Source organism: Hirundo rustica, chromosome 5, assembly GCF_015227805.2.
Source record: "Hirundo rustica isolate bHirRus1 chromosome 5, bHirRus1.pri.v3, whole genome shotgun sequence".
NCBI lineage: Eukaryota > Metazoa > Chordata > Aves > Passeriformes > Hirundinidae > Hirundo > Hirundo rustica.
The window spans coordinates 39778135-39797337 of record NC_053454.1 but is presented as its reverse complement, the minus strand read 5'-3'; the positions used below and the strand labels follow the sequence as shown (position 1 = coordinate 39797337).

The following is a 19203-nucleotide window of genomic DNA, read 5'->3' as shown; positions in this document are numbered from 1 at the left end:
CTGATCTGCGGCCGGCGGGCGGGCTGGGCGGGGGCGGCCGGGCGGGCCGGCCCGCGGGGCGATCAGCACCACGGCTAAGGAGCCGCGCCGGCCGCGGGGGCGCTCGCCGGGCCGCGCCGCCGCCGGAAGGCGAAAGCCGTCGCCGGCCGGGCCGGGCCGGGCGCAGCCGCAGGCCCCGGGCCCAGGAGCAGGCCCGGGGCGCCGCTCGCTCCCCCTCCCGCGGACGGGCATCGGGTGGGCGCGGCCGCCGTGACCTTGCCGGTACCGAGGCGCTTCCTCCGCCGCGCGCCCCCGCACCGGCGCCGCTGCCCGGCCCTGCCCGCCGCGGGGGGAGGAGGAAGCCGGGCGTCCCCACCGGCCGGCGGCAGCGGGCGGGCCGGGGGCGGCGCGGGGAGGGCGCTTTGTGTGGGTAGGCAGAAAATGGCCGCATGCCTGTCAGGCAGGGAGGGAGGGAAGGAGGGAGGGTGGCGGGGGCACGGCCCGGGCCGGCTCCCCCTGCGGATGTGCGCCGGGCCGCGGGGAGGTCGCCGCAGGGCCGGGCCGCCCCCCTTTGTTGGCGGCCTTGGGCCCGGCGGGGCCCTTGGGGCGGGCGGCGGCCGGACGGGAGCGCTCGGCGGAGCCCGGCCGCAGCACCCACCGGCGGGCCCTGCCCGTCCCCCGTGTCTGGCATGGCGGGAGCCGCGGGGCCCGGCCCGCGGTCACTCGCCTCTCCCGGGCCCCGCCTGGGCCATGGGACCCCGTCGTCAGCGCCTCCCACCCGTCCTCCGCACGGTGGGATCCCGCACCACACGTAGGGAACAGCTCAACCGCCCCTTCGGCTGAGGAACGAGACCCCCCCCCAGCTCTGGGTTCTGCTTCCCTGCCCCAGCACCTCAGCAAAGAGCTTTAGTTTTTTGATGTTGCCTGGAGGGCTGCTTTGACAGTACACAGCAGAGGAGACTTTTCCACACTCGGGTGCTTACAGGTGTTCCTTTTCTCTTCCAACAGAATTACTGCCATGGCAACTCAAGTGCTGGGGCAGTCTGGTGGGAACAGCCTCTTTCCCGGCAGTTCTAATATTGGCATGGCGTTGTCCAATGACATGTATGACTTACAGGACCTTTCTAAAGCTGAGCTGGCAGCTCCTCAGCTTATTATGTTGGCAAATGTGGCCTTGACGGGAGAAGTTAGTGGCAACTGCTGTGATTACCTGGTTGGAGAAGAGAGACAAATGGCAGAACTGACAACAGTGGGGGACAGCAATTTCTCAGATAGTGATGGAGAAGGTATGGAAGATACCCAGGCTACAGAGAGTGACCGTGAGGCACCTGAAAGTGTGGAATTAAGCTCCCTTGAGGTTCCTAGTGTGGAAGCTCAAGGTCCAGCTGCTTGTTCCCCTCCTAAGACTCCCAGTGTGGACAAAGATGTCTCAGTGGAAGCACCGGGTACTCCAGAAAGCACAGAGGACAAGTGTAAGAGCTTGAAGAGCAAACCATTTCGCTGTAAGCCTTGCCAGTACGAGGCAGAGTCTGAAGAGGAGTTTGTGCATCATATCAGGGTTCACAGTGCAAAGAAATTCTTTGTGGAAGAAAATGCAGAAAAGCAAGCACAGGTGAAGGAGTCTGATTCCTGCACTGCAGAAGAGGTGGATTTCTCTAAGGGCCCGATCCGTTGTGATCGCTGTGGCTATAACACTAACAGATATGATCACTATCTGGCTCACTTGAAGCACCACAACAAAGCAGGGGAAAATGAGAGAGTCTACAAGTGTACCATATGCACTTACACTACTGTCAGTGAATATCACTGGAAAAAACACCTAAGAAATCATTTTCCCAGGAAAGTGTATACCTGCTCAGAGTGCTCCTATTTTTCAGACAGGAAGAACAATTATATTCAACATATTCGAACTCACACAGGTAAGTTTTTCATCTATTTTTGACTGAAGTGCAGTAAGACTACTGAGAATCTGTGATGAATGAAGCGAGGAGAGTCTTTTTGCAAACTTTGTTCTATTCTGACAAAACTTTGTGCTCTCTTCTCTTGGTGCTACCAGGTTATAGCCTAGTGGAATTTGGTTTGAGCCCCAGTCTACAGTCCTAGAGGACTGAGAAAATATCAGGTGCCAAGAGGAGATAAGGGCATTCTGTTTAGTAATCCTAAGCAATTTTTTTGAAGGGGGCATAACAGAGTGTGCCTATGATAATTGTCAGAATCCACAACACCAAAACCTGATGTAGTCTAAAGCTAAAGCAAGCAGGTTGACAAAAGGTGCCTGAATCCCATAGGTAGTTTTGAAAATGGTACCTTTAGATTGAGCTGAAACTTGACTATGATGTAATTACAGAGGAGAAACTGCTGATATATACATGCAGAGGAGTCCTCCAGCATCCACAAAGTCAGAATAAGTGAATTAATTAATTTTAATGCTCAGAGGCTTCGTTTTTTCTAGGGCCTGCATCACTGCAGCAGCCAGAAATAGACACATACTTCTCTTGCCCTATAGGAAGCCTTCGAGGGAGTCTGGCCTGATTTCCTGACTTTTCCTAACCTTGGTTTGTAATTGGAAGGGACAGTGTGAGGCTCCTCCTTTCCCTTGTGTGTACAAAGTGGAATCAGAGGACTGCAGTGTTGCTGCTGTCCTGTGAGCTGGGAGCACAGGTGACTTAGGAAATATTTGGCTTTTTTTCAGAGAGCCTCACCACCCTCTCACATGGGGAGTTCTGATGTACCAAAACTCCTTTCGATTAGGGGTTATCGTAGCCATCTCACCTTTCTGGTCCATGGCGTACAGTTACTTTGCTTCCTGATCCCTTTTGTGGAAGTGTGAGAGGGCAATTCAGAGCTTCCTTGCTGCTTCTTAGAAGCTTTTATTTCCACCATGTCAGGGCTTTTCTGTGGTGAGGGCTCACTTGCTAGCCATCTTCTATTTAGCATGTTCACCTGACTTGGTTCCCCTTTATTGTAGACTGTGCTGGCTGAGCAAAACACTGGGGAATTTCTCCTTAAAGTCATGTTTTGTCACAGCAGTGGCATGAATGGTTTGGAGGTTTCAGTTCAGTTGTCTGCAGCTGTCTGGAAGGGATGGGCACTCTGAAGGCCTCGGGGCTGGGCTTAAGTTTAAGTGTGCAGGAGTTTGTGTTTGTCAGCTCACTTTAGTGTCTGCTTTGTTGGGGCTGGGAGGGTCTGCTGGGAATTTTAGTACTTTGAGACATACTGTTCTCCTAAGAAAAGCTGTGTACTGTTGTTCAGAGGATACCATCAGTTTCAAACTCGGTCCTGTCTAAATATTTTTTTTCTAAACAAGTAAACAAAGTTATTAGTGAGAGGTATTAGGAAAATAGTGTTGTTTATTCTCCAGTTCATTTTCTTTGTGTGTTTTGTAGGAGATAACAGGAAAAAGAGCGGGTAAAAATGGCAAAATAGTAGGAAAAAGCCTAAATTAATCATGTGGGGAACTCATGACCAAGTGTTAGCCAGTGCTTTGGTTCCCATCTAGCTTACATTTGTCTCAACTTTAAATTCATCTCTGCTTGTGTTTGTAGATGACATTCGGTCCCCCTTTCTGACTTCTGAAAGCACTTGTTGAGTTTTACAGGAACTAACCGTGAAAGCGTGTTTGCTGAGGAAGTGCTGTTATCAGTGCATTTGACCAATTTACTGATGAACTGTATTAAACTTCTTTAAAAATCAAGCATACCCAGATCCCCTTTTTCTCCCTTGAAGTCAGTGGTGCAGTCAGGGTTTCTGGTTCTTTTTGTTACTGTAATTTAGCTGGAACGAGTGATTATGATTTCAGCATGTTTTAGTCTACCCTGGTAGGTGTTTCTTTGCTACTTCATAGCTACATAGTGAAGTTCTTTCAGGCAGTTCTTGCTTGATAAAAAAATACCAAATATGTTAGTAGCATGATTTAGGAATGTGCCTTGTTTCCAGTAACATTGATTTTGTGGAGGAGACTGTTAAAGCTAGAGCATTAGAAGAATGAATAAGCTCCTGGCAGGTATATTTATACACCAGGCTAAAAGTCTCTGCCAATACTCATGTGTAATAAATTGCCTTTAAGAACACAAACAAAACCAGAATGGATAAAAAAAAATCCCCCCAAACAACCTTGACCCAAAAAAAACCCTGAAAAAACACCCATAGCTATTTTATAGTCAAAAGTATTTGCAGACTGTTTACATAACAGTATTTAATTTAGTAAAAACTGTCTGAATGGTACTAAAAAGCTTTGGATTGTAGTTTTCATTTAAAACTAGAGAAACATTTGTTGGGAAAAAATGAACAGGATACATCCATCCATCATTTTCTTCCTGTTATATGGGTTCAAAATATTAAAGAAGAAAGTTGGAATTGCTTGTTCCTTTGGTTTCCTGATTACTAACTAATATGTTAAATAATTTTGTATGGATACTTCTCTTTCTCTCCTGTTTTTTGTTCTTCATCAGACTTTTTCTTTGTGGGGGAAAATACCTCTTTGCAGTTAATTTGATTCTGTTGTGTTAGAGCTATACAATTTTCTGAAACACTGTACAGAGTGGAGTTTCACTGGATAAATGTACTGCTGGTGTTGGAGAAAGGCAGTCTCAGTTTTCTACCTGTATTCTGGGATTAGTTGATTCAGCTCACTAAAATGGAGTAAAGGAGTAAAAATACTCCTTTCCTCCTCCCCAGACTGGTTTTCTGCTGGTTAGTGAACTTAGTTGCCTTACTAATGACACGTGCAAATAGCGCAGAGCACATCACCAGGAGCAGGGAAAGAGCTGCATGCTAGTACCTTGCATGATTGGGAAAAATACCTATCCTCTGCATGTTCGGGGACCACAGGAGAGCAGGCAGAGGTTATCTACCTGCCTGTTTTTGCTTGCTTTCGTGTTGAAAAGCAGGTGTTGCAGAACCCGCCCTGTACTGAAGGGTGCCTTGCCGCTTGTGACAGTGCTTGTGGGAGAGACTGCTGACAAATGTGGGGCACCTTGGGCAGAGGGGTGTTTCAAGGACCCTACAGATGGTCGTAGACTTGGCACCTGGGAAAAGCTACATCTGGAAGAGCCTATGTGCTGCCCAGGAGGGGCTGGCTCGAGGTGTTCAGGACAATCCGGTCCTCTGCTGCTTGGGTAGAAAGGACTCTTTGTTCAGGGACAGATCTACCTGGGCTCGTTTGTGCTCGTTAGCAGTTTTAGACTAAGTTTTGACTTGATTTACCTGCTGATTCTGGAGCTGTACTACGTGCAAGACAGTGCAGCATTGTTCTCTTTTTTCTCTATTTTGCTTGTTAGAAGAAATTTCTAGAAAACTTCCTTGAAAATAATCTAAAGGGCTAAATAACTAAGAGATCTGCTTCAGTCAGTCACAGTGTTCTGTGTCTGGTTTTGGTTTTGGTTTGTGGTTGGTTTGTATTTTTTTCCTTTTTCTTTTTTTTTTCCTTCCAGTTTTGGTTGTGAGAGGGGATCTTTCTTGCTTGCTACTGTGTTGGAAGTTTTCATGGAAGCAGATTTGTTTTGAGCAGATGGGACTTCTAATGGCATTATAAAAAAAGGCTTTATCAAGGGATTATTGAGGAATACCTTTGGTGCAGGTAGCTCGGTGTGCAAACTGTAGTTCAAGATCAAGTTTTGCTCAGGGTGAGTTGCAGAGAAGCCATGAATTGCCAACCCTGTACTGGTGGTGCCAGCCGGGTGAGTGGACCCTGAGAGATACAGCAGGATCCAAGAACTGCCAACTTTTTGGACAGCAAAGCTGATGAAGACTGGGGAGGCCAGCTAGTTGGACATGGAAAGCTCAGCAGCAGGAGCAGAAGACTGGGGAGGAATACCGAGACTTTTGTGCAGGTAGCTTGTGAGGGTATAAGGTGTGCAGGGGTTCCACTCTTGTGTCCTCTTTGGAGGCACCAGCTCCAGGTGTTTCTGTGTTACTGTGCCATGAGTAAATGGCTTTATGGAACAAGACATCTGGGACTCTGCTATGGGAAACCTGGGGTCAAACTGGTAAGGAAATCAGGTCTGACTGTGAGTGAGTGAGGTGTGCAGGGAGTCAAGTGGGGCACCTGTTGGGTCACTGCCATGAAAGGGCTTCAGTCCCAGCAGCCTGGCCTTGGGAGTGACTCTTGAGAGTCTCCTGAAGGGTCAGACTGGGAACTTTCCTTAACAAGATGGTCTTAAACTTGTATGCTAGTGTCAGTCTGTTCATTTGCATAGAGTTAAGTCCCTGGTTGAGCTTTTGCTAGATTGGGGCTTATTCTGTAAGCGTCTTCTGGAGAGATTTTTTTGATGGCTTGTTTGCATATAATGAACCAGCTTGTAAAATTACAATACAAATCTTTTGGGGAATAGTATTTTACAGAACAGTCTGTACAATGCATTTAATTCTCAAGTGGCAGTAACACATTTTAAATTAGTTGTGTTCGTTATACTTAAATCTAGTATGTTTTGTGGCTGTGCCCTATCTAAAAAAGGTCATGAAAGAAAGCCTGTTTCACATTCCTAATGTTGAAGGTAACTGTACAGATATGAAGAAGGTAATGGGAAGAAGATATGACTGAATATTCTGGACTTTTGGCCACATATTTTTTAGTTGCAAGAAGTAATTTAAAACCCGAACCATTTCTTTGTAACAGAAGGACTACCCCTCCCTTGAACATGACTTAATCTTATTGTGTATATTTCGCCAATCTCCTACATTGTTTTAATTGGAAAGGGAGGGGAGTTGTGGTTGTTAGGGCAAATTTACCTTTAAACTGCTGATCTAATCAAGAATGATAGTCTAAATGTTTGATGGAAGGAAGAAATGTGGAATTAATCTGCATTACAAAGGCCGCTTCTACTGCTGTTTTGGCACAGGCCAGCAGTGGAGCCTCACATCACTCACTGGCAGATACAGGTCTTTGCTGCTGCAGATAGAGCTGTGCTTCTGAAAATGAACACATTGCCTGTGTGCAGGGCTTTTGCTGTTGTCCAGGTCTCTGATTTGGAGAGCACCTTGGTTGTATGCCTCATATGTAGGAAATTTATCAAAATGCTCTGTTGGAGAGGATGAAACAGGAAAGACTTACAAATATGATTGCTTGGCAAAAGATTCTAAGAGTATGAAACCTATAAGCGAAATAGTGTAATTCTGGCTATGATTTGAATAAATACTAGGACTGAGTAATTTCTTTTTCCCTTTTCAGTTTCACTCCTCTCTTTTCTTGTGGGTGTCTACCCAAGAATAAAAAGTGTTTGTAGTGAAGACAGTGTGCGAGCAGTTTGGGGCAAACAGCCCTGGTGCTTATCTGGACCTGCCTAACATGTTAATTATAAAACTGTCTGCCTTTGTTTGGAGCTTGTCTTCACATGAAAAAGATTTTCAAGTTTCATTGTACTGATATAATTTTTAGTTAGAATTACAAGCTGACTGTCCTCAGCGGAGATATAACTTATGACAGGTTAGTTTCCATTAGTTCTCCAGCACCAATAACTCTTCAAGCATGGGATTTTGAGTCTTTGAAATAAATGTTTATGCTGCACTTAAGCTTTTGCTAGCAGCATAATTTCACTGATCAGGGCATCATGCTTTTCCGTGCTTCAAGCTATTTTCTCTCTGCCAGTAAAACTTTGGAAGCAAAGACCTGCTCTGTCTGCACTTGTGTTCTGATAAATGCAAGTCCATGTGGAATGGATGGTTGTATCCCATCTTAATCCGAATTAAATGTGGAGGTTTCAGGTAGGGTGTTAAGCAAAGCAAGAACATACCTAGTTTCTTAGAGGATCTTTTGTGCATCTTCTGAGCGTTGGGAGAAAATGCTGTAGGGAGGTCAGGTCTGGTGGCTTAAGGCTTGCTGAAGTTGTCTGTCCTCATCACCTTTTGGCTGAGGTTACTGTTCACTCCAGGTAGACATTAGGATGTGCCTCTGTCATATCCTGCCCTTTTAGTACCCTCATTTATAAGGCATGACACATTGCAGTGATCCAGCTCCAGCATGTGCTTCTCACTGTCCTTTTGCTGAGAGGTAATGTGCCCTCAAATAGAGTGTGAGGACCTGTGACAGCCTCCCCTGTGTGGCTTGGTAACCAAGTTTGGGAATCTGCAGTGTTTCAGTAACTACTTCTGTGTTTGTTTTTGCAGGGGAGCGACCCTATCAATGTGCGATGTGTCCGTATTCCAGCTCTCAGAAGACCCACTTAACCAGGCACATGCGCACCCACTCAGGTTGGTACGGAGTGGCAGCACCATGACTGAGGACGGGGGTGGGTCACAGTATCACAGCATGGCTGCAGTTGGAAGGGACCTCTGGAGGTCATCTGGGCCAGACCCTGGCTCCAGAAGGGCCAAATACAGCAGTGTGCCCAGGTCTCTGTGAGTTGCCATTTTAGCCACTATGGCCTGAGCTTTAGCTCCTTTTTAATGTGGTAGGTTGTCTTGCTAGGAATGCTAAGTGACGTGAGTAAAACTGGTGATGGGAATATATCTTTTTCTTTTTACGTTTCAAAATCTATTCTGATATTCATAGGGCTGCTCTAGTAGTCCTAGTAATCTAGTAATAAATACAACATTGCGGTGATATAGGAACAAATTCTTGTACACTGTCTGCTGTCATAGCTGAGTTCAAATCAGTGAAGCTGGGAACATTTTGCGTAGCTGAGAATGTCCTCTGTGATGCCTGGGGTTGAGTCTCATCCAGGGGTCCTGAGGGAAGCCTTAGTTTTTGTTTAGTATGACACAGTGATGTAAATTAGTGTCTGCTTATGGCAAGGAGACACAGGAGAAAAAACAAACTCAGAGGATGTTCACAAGTGACTCAGTCTTGTGGCACTAAAAGCCAAATTAGGAATTTTCACTAGCCTTTGTTTCCCATTACTGCTTGTGAGCTGTAGTGTTACAAACATTCGCTCTTGCGCTCTTGGGAATCTCTTTTTGAAATAATTAACAGCAGTTTTGGGACTTGTAACACCATAGGCGCAAGCATAGTTTTCCTTTATGACTCTCAGAAGGGAGTTCAGGTAGACCTGAGCCTGTGCTTTTGGTTTGTTTTTGTAAAATCTGAGTTGACCAGTCCTAGATGAATTCCTAATGCTGGCAAACAGGAGTTGAAGTCTCCTGAACAGTAATTGTCTCAATTTCAATTGATGAGACTTTTAATTGAAACCAGGAGACAGGCAATTTTAATTGTAGTAGAGGGGGTCTTGGGCCCATTAAAAATAGCCAGCTTTAAGATGACATGTCAGTATTTTGGTGTGAGAATTTTGTGAATGTAGTATTCTGCTTTCAGAAACAAAATAATACTTGGTTGAACCTCTGGTTTGCAAATGAACCACCAAATTTGCAAATGGTTTGGTGAATACCGAACCTGGAAACCGTTTCAGGAACATATTGCTCTGCCCTTGTTCTGTGCAAGGAAGTCTAAACTCCAAAGGAGGTAAGGAGTGGGATCTTCCTGTGGCCCCTGCCTCAAAGGTCTCTGAGAGAAGGCATGAGTTTTGCTATCAGAGGTCTTGTATTAATAGCTCTTAGCTCTCCTAAATTCTGTTGTGCGTTTTGTTGCAATGCCCAGGCAGCTGCACCTTTTCTATGGCAATTTCTGGACTCCTGCAGTTAAACAGCCTGCAGGCTGGCTGTTTAAGGCCCATGGGTGTTGTAGCTTTCTTCCCATGTCAGTCAGCAAACTACAATGGTTTAGAGCCTAAGTTGCAGCTGTTTTTTTAGTCATCTTGGTACATATCCTTTTCACTTGCACAGTAAACCCCCAGGATTTAGTAGAGGCGATGGACACAAACTCTTCACATGCTATCTTTGAGTTACCCAGTTGCAGCTGCCTCTGAGCACTCTGTGCACTTAGAACAGCTTGTTCATGTGTATTTAAGAGTGGCTGTTCTTGTCCTCCTGCAATGCAACACAGAGCTATTCATTGAAGTGTAGGTGATAAGGGCCTCTACTTGGAGGAAGGATGAGCAATAAACACATCAAGCTTAAACTTGTAGAAAATGTCACCCGGAAGCTGGAGGAAAAAAGAAGGAAGTAAATTGGAGAGGGAGGGAATCAAAGTAGCTCTTCTTTAAATAATAAATAGATGCTGCAGACAGACATGAGATGATCTGGACTCCTAAGCAATTGTCCCCCCTCTTCCTGCCAGGGAGGCAGCACAGCCTTTTCTAGAGTTTGTGAGGATGTTGCAGATCGTGTTGTTAACACACAAACAGACACCACATCTTCAGTGCAGGCTGGCTGGGTTCCTGAGTCATGCTACAGAGCGTGCTTGAGTACGGGCAGTAGCTCGCAGGGGTGGGAGAAGCGCTATTGTATCACGAGTAAAAGGGACTGGAGAGGTTTTCAACATGCTGAAGTAGCATGCATTAGTTCTGCAGATCAGTTTTGAGATGCTGGTTCAGAGCTCAGGGGCATCCCAAATTCCTCAGCTAAATTGGTACATGCACAGATGCTCCCAAAGTATTTCTGGACTTGAGTCGTTGCGGAAGTGTTTTTCCTCTTTGCTTTGTGTAAGGGGAAAGCTACTTCTGCTGCAGTGGCATGCACTAAGCAGAACATTTCAGGAACATTTCTACAGGAGTCATTACACTAATGTAAATGCAGGTTTGAATAGTAACATGTTGGCTGTGGACTGCATTTGACTGGCTTCCCAAGAGTAGCCTGCAGCCAGAGCACTACATGTTTGAGGCACCAAAACAGTGAACTGAATTTTGAATTTTTTCAGAGGTAAAGATCATTTGGGCACCCCTTTCATGTTCTTAGGTTTTTGCTAGCTTCTTTTCCCTCATTTCCTTTTCAATGCAGACATGAAGTATGTTAAATCTGTGTAAAGTTGGACTTTTTTGAAATGTTTGTGTGAAACTGCTATTCATCAAATGTTACATTTCCATTTTTCTACAATGCATTCAATGGACCAGTTGGGTATGGATTCCATTTGCTAATATTACTGTAGAGAGATCTCTGCCGGTATGTATGCCTAGCCAGAACCTGTGACGTTACTTGCTTGTTTGGTTTTGGATCCCCTTCCTCCCAGCCCTCACCCCTTCTCTCTTTTTTTTTTTTTTTTAATTTTGTTCTTAGTGTCTTGTGAATGTGTTTGTGACTTGTGGATTTCTTATGTTGACTTTGCTTAATTTTAAAGGCGCATGGATAATTTTTTTTTATCCTTTTCAAGTTCCATATTTCTGTATCTGTATTAGTGGAAAGCGACTGCCCCGTAACCACCATGCTTAATAATCACCATCATTCCCTTCCGTCCTTCCTTCCTTAGGTGAGAAGCCGTTCAAATGTGACCAGTGCAGCTACGTGGCCTCAAACCAGCACGAAGTGACTCGTCATGCGAGACAAGTGCACAACGGGCCGAAGCCTCTGATCTGCCCGCACTGTAACTACAAAACCGCTGACCGCAGCAACTTCAAAAAGCACGTTGAGCTCCACATCAACCCGCGCCAGTTTCTCTGCCCTGTTTGTGATTATGCGGCGTCTAAAAAATGTAACCTGCAGTATCACATCAAGTCCAGGCATCCCGATTGTTCTGACATCACCATGGATGTCTCAAAGGTGAAGCTACGGACTAAAAAGAGCGAAGCTGACTTTTCTGAGAGCGGTAATGACAAAGCGGAGAAGGAACCGACGAAAGGGGATTCAGCTGCAAAGAAAACGGAGAAAATTGTGAAGGTGGAGAAAAAAGATAATTCGGCAAAGGAAAAGAAGTCAGCAAGCAATGTTTCTGCAGGCCAGGTGACAACCAGAAGTCGGAAATCGGCTTCAGAAAACAAGGAGGTGGATATTAAAACTGAGAAAAGTACAGAGAAAACGTGTAAAACGAAGAAGGTCAAAAGAAAGGCAGAGACTGAGGCAACTTCCTCAAAGCAAGAGCCTGCAAATGATACCTCAGTAGTAACAAAAAAGAAAAAGAAAGTGGAAGCTAAACCCAGAGACTGCCAGGAAACTCAAAAAAGTGATGTTGTACCAGGGGACGAGCCTAAAAAACAAAATTTTTGCCTCAAGAAGAACAGAAAAAAGAAAGCTCTGAAAATTAAGCACAGTAAAAAGAGCAGTAAACTTGATCAGGAGAAGACTGAGGAAGAGGAGATGCCAGATGAGTGTCCTATTACAGAAGAAGATGGAGGTGGGAAGCTGGACACCAAGGGCAGTGACCAGAAGGAGCAAGATCCCACTGACACAGTGGCATTAAACAACAGTGGTGGTCATGCTCTCAGCGGGGAGAGCACTGATCCCAAAGGAAACTGCATCCAAAGTCCAGGGCAGCTTTGTCTGCCAGCTCAGGATGCAAACACAGAAGGTGAGGTAGAGGACCAAGAAATGCCTGCGGCAGCAGGAGAGAGTGAAGACACTGGTGATGCAAAAGAGGAGGAGAGACAGGCAGACAAAGGGGAAGACACTTGCTCTGAAGAATCTTCCTGTGCAGTGTCTTCTGAAAAAAGCTTGGATGTACTCACGGATGTAGTACCAGATCTGGCACCTGAGAAGGAGCCAGAGGAAACTGTGGCAGAAACTGAGACTAACTCAAACCTGATGGACCCAACCAAGACATGCCTGCCAGTGACAGAGTCAACAGGAGATGCCGTGCCAGCGCCTGTGCCCGCAGAAGGCTGTACACAAAGCCCTAAAGTGGCTCTGCCCTTATCTCGGGATAACACAGCCGTGAATGAATCTCAGGAAATGGATGAGGATGAGGGCATCCACAGCCATGAAGGCAGTGACATCAGTGACAACATATCAGAAGGAAGTGACGACTCGGGGTTAAATGGTGCTCGCTCTGTACAAGAGGAAACCAGTCCAAAGATGTCACAAGGAGCTCCGGACACCACGGTGGCCAGCGAGAGCTATGTGTGCATTTTCTGTGACCGCTCATTTAAAAAGGAAGGTGAATACAGCAAGCACCTCAACAGGCACTTAGTTAATGTGTATTATCTTGAGAAGGCAGCAAAAGGGCAGGAGTAGAAACAGCTGTGGTTTGGGGAATCTTCTTTTGTAAGATCTTACACAGCTTATGTAAAAATATTGTAGATTTTTTTTTTTTTAAGCACGGTTTGCTTTGGTGTCTGCATTGGTTTCTTTTTTTGGTTTAGATTTTTTTTTAAAGTTGAAAATATTTTTGACAACTTTATGTGTCATGGTGAACTCATTAACTATTGGATCTCTTAATTAGAGAAAGCAGGTAGGGTGTATGAGTTTGTGTCCTATAAAGTCACTGTAAACTTCTAGTCTATTAGCTTATGGAGCTCTTTTATAAACTGAGTTTTAGGAACAAGACTGGAGTTAAGAATATACAAGTTGGATGTTTATAGAGCCACTGGCATAAGTTGCTTTTTGTTCTAGCAGCCAACTCTCTCTCCCTTTTTCCCTTTCCCTTTATTTTTTTTTTAGTTCTTTTCAATGTATCTTGATGTTCAAAGTGTTAAACTACTTGATGGTTTTTCTACCAGGAAGATAGCTTCTATTACATAAAGAGCACTTTGTAAAAGAAATCAAAGTTGGCTAGTGATGAACATAACTGTTTAAGCTAATTACAATTATGAACGTACATTTCAGATCCCCTAAGCGTGAATAATGAGCCAAAATTTGAGAGTAGTCCTTCCAACTTTTGATTGGAGAACCTCTGTCTTGATTAATATCTTAATCACTGATTTGTAATTGGCTTTATTGTGGGGGAGCAAGTTTGTTATTTTTAATTTCTGCTTTTTGTTTTTTGATTGTGCTTTAAGGGCTTAAAATGTTGCACTTGTTTTTGATTTTTACCTATGCAGTTTAATCTTCTAGGAATAGTGTTTGTGCAGTATACGTACACTTTATATATGCATGTTTGGTTTTGTATGTGTAAGGTTTTTTATTTGGAAGTGTTCAGACTTGTTGCTTACCGTGGGACAGTTTTCTGTGGCAGATTTCTGTGATGCTTTTTTACTGCAGATTTTTCTTGTTTCCCTGGGGTGTTACTAACTGTGCATGAAGTTGCTGAAATTATGAACTGCTTGGCTATGTATTTTTAGCTGGGTTTAGAATTATACAGTCCTTGAGCAAAATGATACCAATGCAGTTCCAAAACACTTTACAGGATTTATTCTGTCATGGAAATACCACTTCTGATACTTTGAATACACATGCAGAGTAGTAAGTTCTGATTTATAATTTGGGATCACCAGACATGAAAATAAGCACTCTCAGTGGAAACAGTCTGCAGATTCTGCAAGTCTTGATGATTTTTCTCCCCCCCTTCCATTTTCATGTTGGACAGCAGTCAAACTTCATGAGCTTTAAAAAAAAAAAAATAGTAGCAGTGATATAATCTAATATCTCATACACAAAAAACCCCAGTGAACAAATAAAGATAAATCAACAGGTAAGTAACAAACCTGGCATTAAAAAACTGTAGGAATTTCTGCTCCGTATGAACTCAAGTTGCATTTAATAAAACCATCCTGCTACCATGCAGAGAGAAACATGTAAGTTATGAGGTTGTCATCTCAGGTCTACATGTCATGCCAGGAGTTTTTAATTCTAAACAGATTTCATTTCTAGCACACACAAATGCAAGAGAGATTGCATACCTAACATGCTCATAGCCAACCAGTGGCAAAATGTAAATAAAATCCAAACCAGCAGGGAAGAAGCAAAATCCTCCAGGTCCCGTCTGTGCACTCTTCTGACTGTCATTAGCTGCCTTTCCAGTGGGAGCAGTTGGGGACAGCTCCAAAGAAGCAAATTTGGAGGCAGGTGTTTCTTGGGGAGTGGAGTTGAAGAGCTCAGACAGCATTTGTCAGAGCACTTTATTGCAAGTAACTCTCACTGTGTAATCGCTGGAATAAACCCATTCTTCACTGTGTTGTCCCCACAGCATCTCTCCCTCTAAATAAACCCACTGCTGTGAATGAATTGAGAGCAACAATGCTACATTGCTTCTGCTTTTGGGAGAGATTGGTAATAGGAGGCCAAAGATTTGAGAGGGAAGGCATCCCTCATGGCAGAAATAAGTTGTATAATGTATAGTGAGTTTTTGTTTGCATAGATTAGTGTTCAATCCTTACCTTGGCTGTGACAATCATTGTCAACTCAAGATCAAGTTGCAACTATATTTATGTTAAACATTAAGAAAACAAACCTAGATGAATTGTTTTCCTAAACTACCAATTGTAATAGTTTTAGATGTATTTTTTTTTCTTCATAATATTGTTTCTTTATATATAAACGTTGCCACCATTTGTGAGTGATGTGAGCAGATGCTGGGAATTCCAGTACTGTGTAGAGGTTTAAAGCTCCCTTCCTATCCTTGCAAAGAGCCTTTGCCATTTTGTGAGAGACTTCAAGGACTTTAGCTATGTTCAAGTAAACTCACGGACTGGCCTGATAATTTTTTTCCTATTTGTTTTTTAATGAAAACGATGCTGTTGACTGACTTTAAAGTTCTCTCTGTGAGACAAAAGCAAAGATGCTTCTCTGAAATACTGTGCTGCACATTTCTGTGAAGTGGTCAAGGTTTCAATGCTTGATCTGACAAGAACTCTTCGAAGACAGCAATTGGCTCCTCTTTGGTGGAGTTTCCTACCACAAGACGAGAAACTGAAAATAAATTATTAACATATTAAGAAGAAGAAAAGTTGATTTTTTTCTATCTGAGACTCATCAACAACATCCTGAACTAGCTAACCTTGGTGCAAAACTGTGTTGGAATTCTCTGCAAGGTTTGGGATTATGTTACAATAAAAAGGCAAGGATGTAATGCATTATGTTTATCTCAAATGTTAGGCACTGCTAATATGAGTATTTCAGGGGGAGTGCGGGTCATGTAGCCCACCATCTATGGTGGTCTTACATTACTGTGTCTCCCTTTAAACAATGCCTCTTTTTTTTTTTTTTTTTTTTTTTTTTTGGTCTTCTTCAATATTGTTAAATTATTTTGTGTTGGTTTTGCCAGTGCTAGCATGTTTGTGTTTTTTGGCAATAATACCTGTATTTGTGTTCAACCTCCAATACGTGGTTGGAAGGATTAGCATGCTGATATACCCCTACACTGCCAGCCCTTGGTTGAGTCATGTGTCTTGGGCTATTTTCTGTATGAATCTATACACTCAAACTAACTGCCCTGAAAAATGATTGAGAAATGGCTAGCTAGGCACTTAAAATCCATGGTATTGCAATTATTGTTTCTGGATTTTGATGATCTAGGCTGAACTTTAGTCATTTAAAGAAAAATTTTTAACAGCTGACAGGCCAGTTAAGATACCGTAATGTCATTGATTTCAACAGATTTAATGTAGCTAAAAGGTATTAAATCACATTCAAGAGTTTTCTTGAATGTCAGTTGTGTAGATATGTGGCGTGCATATGATATTAACAGAATCCAAATAGCTAAAGAAATTGTTTTATGTGTACATATATTTTTTCCCCCTCTAAAATTACACTAGCTAACAAACTTTTGTAAGCTGGCATGGAAACACGTTTATGATGTTTAGTTGCACCATGTTTGATGCTTTTACAGTGCAATACTTGTATTCTCTGAATTAAACCAAAGGTAATTTTTTTTTCATGCTCTCTACTGTAGTGCATGACAGTCTTTTCTGCATTTGTAATAGATGTAAAACGAGCCAGATCATACTTCCTGTTTTTACCTAAATCATGTATAAGAAGTCTTTGTTCAAAATGTAGTATAAAGTTAAACTAAATTGCATTATATTAACCTTTACAAGTGTATTTTCCTAAGCATAGTTATGATTAAATAAACTTTATTAAGGAACCTGCAGCTTCTGTCTTCCACTTATTAATGGCTGTGGAAGCCATTTGTAATTAAGAGGCAGGAGCAGTGCCAGTGTCGTTGACAGAGCTCCTCAAGACCTCCAGCCAGGCAGGTGGGCCTGAAGGAGCCAGCACAGAGATGCCAGACTTCACTGCAGACAGAGACAGTGGCTCCAGTGGCTTCTTTTTCCTTTTCAACATTACTTTTATTTCCCTGCCCACTTTAGTAAGGACAGGGCACAAGGTGGGTGCTGTATGCACACGGACAAGGTTCAAATGCAATGTTGTGATTTGGAAGGATGGGCCCAATGGGAATGAAGGGTAATCTCTGCCACTAGAGAAGTGCTGCAGCTTGATGGAAGCTGTGGAATTTAAATTTGAGTTTCAGAGGTAATGCAGGTGACGGTGGAGATGTGGGCTTGTGAGCCGTGCAGGTGTTACTCAAGCAGCAAAGAGCAGCGTGCAGTGCTGCCACAGGACATAGCCTTGGGGGCTGTCAGTGCCCACACAAGGGGCAGGATTAGGTTGCTCCTGAAGTTTTGTAGGCTGCATGTGAGCAGTTTATGGTACGGACGGAACTGGGAACAGGAGTGGTGCCTGAGCCTGCCCATGGACTGCAAGGGAGATGTTAGAGCTTGGCATAGCGATGGCAGGGGCTGAGTACCTGGGTGCCTTTTGCACGTGCTGAGTTAATGATTTCAAACTGGATCAATGGAATATTGGCCCTTTGTACTACCAGCTAGTGCTGCCCCCCACCCTCAGGAAGGTGCTCCTGGGACAAGCTGGCTAATCTAGAGAACCCAAATGGGTTGGCAACCTGAGAAATCATTTTCCCTGCAGTTAGGTCATCCTTATCTTTGACTAGTTCCTTGCACCCTGTCAGAAAACCTGCTGGTTTTTTCCTAGTAGAAAACCAGGATAAAGCCTGCTAGACTGAAAACATGCTAAGAATCTGCTTTGTACTAAGTTGTTTTTTAACAGAACCAGGTGACCAAGCAGAAGTGCATGGCTCTGCAGTATCCTTCAGGCCAGTGGGGAGATCGTGCCCACACAGTGAGCTGCCCAAAAAGTGAGTTGGCTTGCAGGAGGGATGGCTTAGCTTCATGATGGCCTGTATGGGGACAGAGCAAGCTCATGTCTTAATTCAGCTGCCTTATTCAGGCTTTGCTAATGCTCTGAAGGAGCTGAAATGCTAGGTTCCTGATTTTGGTTTGGTGGTAGTCTTTTGTTTTTAAAGCTTAGCCAAGCTGACATAAATTACTTTAACACTGTTCTTGTATATAATATGAATGTATATATGTATAACATAACCTATATGCAGGAGAAGGTAGATCTAAAAGGATAGATCCTTCCCTTGCCTGGGCTGTATTTTTAACCTTAGTAAGTTGAACCCTCTGCATCTCCCCCTTGGCTGGAAGCACCAGACCTGCAGCAATGCACCCTGGCAGCTGAACCTGTCCCTTGCCCAAGGGCCGGTCACAGGAGCTGCCTTGGTCTCCTTTAGCCCTGTGTAGGTCCAAGTGCTCAAGCTGCTGTCACCTGCAGCAGAGGCTGTGCTGCAGGTGAGGGACAAGTGAGGTTTATTGCTGGGTTCATTTCCATCAAAAACAGCCAATGGAGAGTTATGGCAAAAAGGTGAGTGGAAGGATAGTGGCCAGTCACTTTGGTGGGGATGCCAGGGACAAGGATGCTGACAGTGCCCTGAGTCATTGGTAAGTGCATCTATCAGCTCATATATAGATCTCACTCAGCAACTCAGCTCTTCAGGTGAGACTTCTATGGATAATTTTACTAAAAGATTGGACTGTGAGTAGGTGCCTAATCTCTGGGAGCACAATGTCAACCTCAGTTTTAGCACAGTAGCAGGCAAAATGAAGAGCATCTCCTGCTGTCATCCCTTCCCATCCTCTCTGCTCTCAAATTCAAGAGGAAAAGATCCCCATGAAGTCACCAATAGCCTTTAAGTTAATTTTTTTAGGTGAATAGTTTCCCTGCTCCCCATGGCAGAACTAGAGATATGTTTGTGGTGGGGTTTTTTTGCACAAATCTGCTCTTGCTCTTGCTCTGTTTTAATTTGAGTTTCCTGAATTCTTTGTCACAGAATTTTCATTCAAAGGTTTCTATGCCTTTTTTCAAGCATTAGCCAGCAAACCCTGGAAATGCTCTGACAATTCAGGCAAGAATTGCCCCTGTTTTACACAACCGTCTATGGAGACAGGCAAAGTAATTGAAGTTAAACTAAGACCTTAGTGACTGTCAGCACAGATCCTGAGACTTGTGACTCCTATTTACCACTTCTAATTAAAAAAACCAACCACCAAACCCTGTCTTTTCTAAGCGGTGCTGGTCCCTAGAAAGTGTATGCATTCCTGTGCCAGTCCTCCAAACACCACTCCAGGGGCTGGGGTACTCCTATTGGTTCCCTGACATAACCCTTAAACCTAGGCAAGGTCTCTTGCCTCAGCAGGAACTTGCTGGGTATGTTTCCTTCCCTGGCAAGGGCTGAGC

General features: G+C 44.1%; 1 protein-coding gene across 1 annotated transcript; it reads left to right on the top strand.

Annotated features, from left to right (window-relative positions):
• Positions 1-773: 773 nt before the first annotated feature.
• REST (RE1 silencing transcription factor) lies at positions 774-16700 on the top strand. The gene is made up of 3 exons (XM_040064451.2): positions 774-1898; positions 8083-8166; positions 11213-16700. Exons 1-3 carry the CDS (start codon positions 998-1000, stop codon positions 12907-12909), a joined length of 2682 nt encoding a protein of 893 aa, XP_039920385.1. The 5' UTR covers positions 774-997; the 3' UTR covers positions 12910-16700.
• The last annotated feature ends 2503 nt before the right edge of the window (positions 16701-19203 follow it).

Coding starts and splice junctions, on each gene's coding strand:
- REST (XM_040064451.2), top strand. CDS start 998: ATGGCAACTCAAGTGCTGGGGCAGTCTGGTGGGAACAGCCTCTTTCCC. Junction 1,899..8,082: donor ACATATTCGAACTCACACAG/GTAAGTTTTTCA, acceptor TTGTTTTTGCAG/GGGAGCGACCCTATCAATGT. Junction 8,167..11,212: donor GCACATGCGCACCCACTCAG/GTTGGTACGGAG, acceptor TTCCTTCCTTAG/GTGAGAAGCCGTTCAAATGT.